The sequence below is a fragment of the Austrofundulus limnaeus genome, unplaced genomic scaffold, assembly GCF_001266775.1.
Source record: "Austrofundulus limnaeus strain Quisiro unplaced genomic scaffold, Austrofundulus_limnaeus-1.0 Scaffold1790, whole genome shotgun sequence".
Classification (NCBI taxonomy): domain Eukaryota; kingdom Metazoa; phylum Chordata; class Actinopteri; order Cyprinodontiformes; family Rivulidae; genus Austrofundulus; species Austrofundulus limnaeus.
The window spans coordinates 11180-18689 of NW_013954192.1; the positions used below are offsets into that span (position 1 = coordinate 11180).

General features: G+C 39.0%; 1 protein-coding gene across 3 annotated transcripts in view; it reads right to left on the reverse strand.

The window, feature by feature from the left end:
* Nucleotides 1-7510, reverse strand: part of tead4 (TEA domain transcription factor 4) — a gene marked incomplete at its 5' end in the record, with an annotated part of 29309 nt that overhangs the window by 9857 nt on the left and 11942 nt on the right. For all 3 annotated transcript variants that reach the window (XM_014033625.1, XM_014033626.1, XM_014033624.1), the window contains 4 exon segments: nt 1093-1266; nt 6692-6822; nt 6991-7052; nt 7329-7372. In XM_014033625.1, the coding sequence (XP_013889079.1) occupies nt 1093-1266; nt 6692-6822; nt 6991-7052; nt 7329-7372 (411 nt within the window).

A 7510-nucleotide genomic window follows, 5' to 3' on the forward strand; every position in this document is an offset into this window, starting at 1 on the left:
GCAGGTTTCTAAGGTTCTTCTTCTACATATTAAAAAGTTGTTAAACATCTGAGTGGTGCACTACCGCTACTAGTGGTGAGAAAGTGTATTGCACCTTATTCAAAATCAATGTGGTCCCACGGCCCTCTGCGGCCCAAAGTTAAAAACTGTTGTTCTATTGAGGCCCTCAAGGTGGCGCTGCGGCCCATAGGTTAAGAATCTCTGCTCTAGACTAAATCTTGATTTGTGCTCGCTCGCACTTTTTTTTTCGCAAAATTTTTTGACTTGTATCTTAAATGTTTCAGCTGTTTTTGTGTAAAACAAACATTTATAAGATTAAACCTGTTGGGATAAAAGTTATTTCAGTTCATCTGAAGATATTCAAGGCTAAATGAAGAAATGAACACTCACAGTTGGATTGATATTTTGTAAATGACTGAATGTCTGATCTACAAACAACGGCTGAGCTTTAGCCCAGGTATTGTTCCTCTCTTGATACGTGGAAACTGCTGCACTGACTTTGCTATTCTGCTTTATCCAACGGTGAGTAGAGAGGGCTGCATGGTCATCTGTGCGTGTGTGTGTGTGGTTCTATAAATAAGAACACATGGGGGCACGAGGGTGGACTCGGTCTAATAGTGCAGAAACAGGTGTCTGGGATCACATTTCTTAGTGAAAGATCAGGCCTGTCACTCTTCCAAGGCTGCCGTCACACTCACTCACATCCCAGACAAATGGTGAAGGTGCGCTGTGCAGCAATGCTCACCTTGTTGGCATAAAAACCAACAGTAAATAAGGCCTTTCCAAGCATTCTGGCCCAAATCACCGTCCAATGCCTTTAGTTTTGAGGCTTGAACTGTGCCCTGAAGGTTAACACGGCCAGCCCGTTAACAGCCAACAGGTGCTACAAAACATTAACAAGAGGGCGCTCACTTCGACCTCGTGACTTGGAGAGGATTATATGATCATGTATGAAACTTAAAACACAGGATCTCAGACTGAGCTTTGCATCAGTGCGACTAGCATTTAAAAATAAACGAAAACGAACTCAACTGGCCTTAAATCATAACAAAGTGGTCAAATAAAAATGCACAAAAAAGGAAGTAGCTTTACCCAGAATTTAACAAGAAAGAAGGCGTTGTGTGGTCCTTTGTCAAACAGCTCTTTCAGGCCCCCCTTCTTCTCCGGGAACTTGTCATAGATCTGCCTGATGTCCACCGACTCCAGATAGGGGTCACTGTAGCTCGGGTTGGACTGGCCGATGTGTACAAACAGGTGCTTGTTGAACTGGAGAGACAAAAGCCCCGAAAAAGACACATATCTAGTTTGTTCAAGTCCAATTATTACTTTAGATCTGAATATTTTTGAAACATATGTTAAATTAGGCTTACGGAAACAATAAAAGTTATTACCGTATTTATTTGTGTATAATACCATCTCATGTATAATACGATCTCATGTATAATACGATCTCATGTATAATACGATCTCATGTATAATTTGATCTCATTTATAATACGATCTCATATATAATATGACCCCCCCTCCTTTTTGWGAGCTTGAAAAGCATAAAAAATTAATCCTAAAACTACCTCCAATTTCATACAGACTTCAAGATTTTTCAGCCTTTGCAGTCTTTATACATATCAGTAAAATGATCATTGGACTGTTCATTTTATTTTAACAACATATGTACTAAAAGGTATTTTGACAACAAATATACTGTATATCAGCTGTAGCAGCATCATTTGAATTCTGACATTTTACACATAGTCCACCAGGAGGCGCCAACACAAAAGTCAGAAACTTCACATGAGATTTGGACCATCTTGTGGGGGAAAAGCAGATTACTTCCCACTCGTGAGCGCCCCCTCTGGTGGGGAAACTTTTTTCAGGGATACAAACTTTTCAGAACACCGGTAGACGGCAGCCATTACAGWCGAACATGTGTTTGTTGTTGTTCCAGGAGCGGCTCGGTCACACGCTAATGTCATTAGTTCGTTATCATTACTAAGGTGCAGGACTGATTTTTCCCCCTTTTTTCACATCATGTCTCCTGCCTGGATCTGTTATTATCTCACTCTGAAGCACGGAGGAGTGTCAGAGGTAAGCTCGTTCCAACTGCTTTTTACAACGCAGTCTCATTTCCGGATTCAATAATTTTGTCGATATTTCAGTTAAAATACATAAGTAAAAATATTTATCCGAGTATAATACTACCCCCCCAACTTTATGGATGATTTTATGGATTAAATTTTATGTATTATACACGAATAAATACTGTAAATACAAAAGCTGCTCTGCTCTCTTCAGATATCCTGCTAATTTCATTTTTTGTGCTTCTATCAGCTTCTTTCTGCTAATTTAAGCTTTTTAAGCTTCTTTCATTTGTTTTCTGAAACTCAAGCTCTTTTCAGCTAATTTTAGATTTTTTCAGCTAAATCCATCTTTTTATCATTTCAGTTCTTTACTGCTTAATTCAGCAAACTTGCTCTTTCTGCTTATTTTTGCTAGATTCAGCAATTTCAGCAATTCTGCTAATTTCAGCTTTTTTGGTTATTTTATAACAAATTGCTAAATTTGTGTACATGTTTTCTTTTTTTTGCAGTTTTTTCAGTATTAAGCATTCACACATTCTCTAGTTCAGTAAGTGAGAAAAAACAGCATTTTAGGTGTAAAACCTCAACATTTTGTCAAAATCATTGAAAATATTTACCATTGTATTGTTTTCAACCTGTTTGCTAATATTTTACTACACAGTGAGACGATTTTCTGGACAAAAAAAAAACACTTTGATTTTACATCCATGTATGCATTATGGTCGTCACAGAAAAAGAATCTGAAATATAAAAGTTACATTTGGGCTGTTGTGTAAAACATAAATAAAAACAGATTACAATGATTTGCAAATAATTTTAAACCTATATTAAATTGAATAAGACAAGATATTTAATGTTCAAACAGATACACTTTGTATTTATTTATTTATTTTTTACAAATATTCATGTTGAATTTGATGCTGCAACACGTTCCAAAAAAGGAAGCCTTCCACAGGTGAGCAGGTTCATTAGAAACATATGAGTGTCATGAGTGGGTACACAGGGAGCAACCCTGAAAGGCTCAGTCATTCACAATCAAGTATGGTGTGAGGTTCACCCCTTTGTGAACAACTGTGTGAGCAAATAGTCCCAACAGGAATGTGTCTCAAAAAAATTGAAAGAAATTAAGTGATTTCATCATCTATAGTCCATAATATTATCAAAACATTCAGAGAACCTGGACAAATCTCTACAAGTTAGCAGCAAAACTGAAAACCAACATTGAATGTCCATGACCTTTGACCCCTCAGGCAGCACTGCATTAAAAACATCATTCTGTAACAGATATTAACACACGGGCTCAGGAAGACTTCAGAACACCAATAACCATGTTTCCATCAAGGCTTTTTGATGCGCATTTAGAAGTGTCGCATAAAAATGTGAAAAAAAGGTCGGATGGAAACAGCAAAATTCGAAAAAAAAATCCTCAATTCAATAAAAAAGTTTTTACGCTCGCTTGAGGTGGTTTTTGGATGATTCGCAAAGTAGTTAATGCTCAAAACGGGAGATGGAAACACGTTTGCCGAATGAATTCTGCCATAGCGCATATTTACCTCACGTTCAGCTGTTTCCGCTTTCCTGCCTCGTCCCGGATGTTACGCACGAAAACATTGTGTTTATTTCCCAACGTCTCCTGGCAGCGTTAAACATAGCCTGAACTAGCTGAATAAATAGAATAATTACAACTTGCCCAACAGCAAGGCATTAACGAAAAATCGCTCCATTATCCCGAGATGATTAGCCTCTGCTAGTTAGCAAGTTTTACTTCCTGTTTACTACCGCAAAGCTTGTCGCCGACGTCTGACGTAATCACGCGCCGCGTAGCCTCGTCTGACGTAATCACGCGTTGCGTAGCCTCGTCTGACGTAATCACGCGTTGCGTAGCCTCGTCTGACGTAATCACACGTTGCGTAGCCTCGTCTGACGTAATCACGCGTTGCGTAGCCTCGTCTGACGTAATCACACATTGCGTAGCCTCGTCTGATGTAATCACACATTGCGTAGCCTCGTCTGACGTAATCACACATTGCGTAGCCTCGTCTGACGTAATCACACGTTGTGTAGCCTCGTTTATTCGCATCAAACAGTCGAGAGGGAAACTAGATGGAAACAGTCTAGATTCAAATTTTTATTTATTTAATTTTTTGCAAATTTTGAAAAGTTCAATAAAAATTCACTCTACAACTGGATGGAAACACGACTATTGTCAGTGAACACAGTTTATCTCTAAATCTACAAGGTAAAGCTCTATCATGCACAAACACAGCCAGATATCAACAAAACCCAGAAACACTGCTGGCTTCTCTGACCTGAGCTCATCTGAGATGGACTGACTCAAAGTGGAAAAGTGTCCTGTGGTCTGAAGAGTCCACATTTCTAACTGTTTTCAGAGATCATGGACGTGGTGTCCTCCAGGACAAAGACAAAAAGGACTGTCTGGATTTTTACCAGCGCATAGGTCAAAAGCCAGCCTCTCTGATGGTATGGGGGTGTATTAATGCCCATGGCATGGGTAACTGTCACATCTGTGAAGGCTCCATCAATGCTGAATAAAACATCCAGGTTTTAGAGCAGCATGTGCTGCAATCCAAGTCATGTCTTTATCAGGAACGTCTCTGCTGATTTCAGCAAGACAATGAAGACACATTCTGCACGTGTTCCAACACAGGGTTCTTACAATTTAAGGTAAGTTAAATTTAAGACTTTTTAAGACTTCTTAATGCCAAATGAAATTAAATTCAAGACCAATTTCAGAACTTTGTTTACTGGTGGGGGATGAGCTGCTGCTGAATTCTCGCGAGAAGGTGTGCGTAAGTATGGCGAAGTGCTGGTAAGCGCAACTTTTTTTTCTTTCTCCCAGATAGAACTCCGTATTTATAAAAACAAACAAAAAAATTAATTAAAGGTCATAAATATTAGTAGATATCATTCTAAACTGGAAGCGGAAACTTTAGAAAGTTTGGAGCATTTCGTGGACGAGTGTTTCGATGTCTTTGTAATGACAACTGAAGTTGCTCAACAAACAAGAATGGAAATAATTCCAGCCTCAAAGCTTCAACAACCAGTGTCCTCAGTTCACAGACACTTACTGAGTGTTGTTAAAGCTGCTGGAAACACAGCAGTAAACATGAGCCTGTCCCTGCTGTTTGGAACGTGTTGCAACATCAAATTCAAAATGAGTGAATATTTGCAAACAATCAGAGTTGTAAAGTAACTAAGTAGAAATACTTTGTTACTGTACTTAAGTAGAAATTTGGGGTATCTGTACTTTACTTGAGTAATTATTTTTCAGCATACTTTTTACTTTTACTCATTACATTTTTACACAGTTATCTGTACTTTCTAATCACTACATTTTTTAAAAGGTAAGAAGTAGAAAGTCATTACTCCTGTTTTATTCAGAGTTGTTACTACTTAAAAATCCTATCCTGATAAACTGTGTCTCCTGGATAGAGTGAATTTAATTGTGTTTGGATGAGAAGTATAAATATATACCATTCTGACACACTATTAGCTTGTACACAACCCATCACAGCTGCACGCTGTTAGAAAATATAGTTTTTGGAGAAGTCACCTCCCAATAAATGTCATTTTGGAAAATCTAACTGCTCACTTTTACTCAGTACTTTTACTTTTAATACTTAAGTAGATTTTGTGTCAGAAATAAGTACAAAAATATCAGATACTTTAAAGTAACAGTGTGTAGGATTTTGTCAATTCTTTTAGTCGAAATTGAGATAATCACTAAGGACAATAATAAAAAACATGTCTAATCATTGCAGACAAAGACCTTGTTTTATTATTTTTACCTTATAAAAAGCTGTTTATATCTCCATGGTCATGGGTCTCCACTACAGGCAGCCGCCATCTTGTCTACGAAGGCTCATGAAGGACAAACTGCGGTGGCGGCGTCACAAAAGGTTTTAGTTGTAATACTATAAATGTAATATTTGTTGTCTGTCATTGTAGCTGGGATAATTTTACTTATTAAAGCTCATAATCTTACCACTTGAAACATCACTAGCCCTGAAGCTGCTGGTAGACATCGCGGTTGGAATTATCAAAGGTTTTTGACACTTGAGAGACACCGTAGCAACTCCTTTGTGTTTGGAAGGGGGGTGGAGGTGGGGGGAGGACCAGGGAGGATGATTCAACCACTCAACCACTAGATGTCGCTGAAAACAACAAATCCTACACACTGTGCCTTTAAGAGTTTTACTCAAGTAATATTTTTAGAGAAGACTTTAACTTTTACCAAAGTATTTTTAAGATAAGATACTTGTACTTTTACTCAAGTATCACTTTGAGGTAATTCATACAACACTGCAAAAAATCCAATAAAGTTGATCAGTTTAAACATTAAATATCGTGTCTTTGTAGTGTTTTCGATTCAGTATAGGTGGAAAAGGGTTTTCAAATCTTCATATTCTGATTTTATCTATGTTTAAAACAACATCTTAATTAGCGGGACAAATAAAAAATATCCAACCAGGTCAAACTGTCTCTAAGAACTGACATCCTGGCAACATGAGTGAATAAATGTTCGTCATAGTGCGACAATAAGAAACAGGTAAACTGTAAAGTCCCGGACGGATGGACACAGCTGAACTCACTGTCTCTGAGTCCTGAGGTTGCTCCAGGAAGGAGGAGAACTCCAACATTCGCAGCTTGGAGCTGGCAATGCTTCGACCCTGCCAAGGGGGGGCGCCAGGGGACATGGCCAGTCCTGCTGTGCTTTCATACCCTGTGAAACACAAGGCAGTGAGTGAATGTCCTGTTTGACCCAGTTTCATGTGACAAAACATTTCAACTGAAGCTAATTCTCCCAGCTTTGCGTGAACTCGTCATGGCTGTTCCATCACCCACATGGCAGGGCTCTGTCAACGCAGCAGAGGGGAGAAGGAGCACCCACCTGTTATCGGGGCCGGGCCGGACGCTTGCATGGCGTAACTCTGCTGGGAGAAGGGCTTAATGCTGGGGAGGAGAGACAGACGAGAGGGAAAGGCATGTTATTCTCCACCTCGGCCTCACGACCCCGGCTCATGTACTAATTGGACGGCCTGACCTGAAGGGACGCGGGGAGCAGAGTGGAATGCTGAATGTCAGACAGCTGAGAACCTTTCTTTCTAATTGCTCTGACTTGTTTTGATTTGTTCTGAAATGTTCTTCCTGACTGAAATCTATCTGATGATTATTAGGCTAATCACATCAGAAATAAGAAATGAACAGAGAGCTAAAAAAGATACTTACTCTTCATGGCCTCCCGGCTGTCCTGGAAGTGCCCCGTGCCAAAACTGTAAAAAAAAAAAAACAGTGAATCAGCGCGAATTAAATAAACCAAGTCCACCTTAAAGGGATCTCTGATTAGTTGTAACATTAGACTTTATTTGATAAACATTTATTTTAACTGTAAAATAAAGACTGTAAAATAC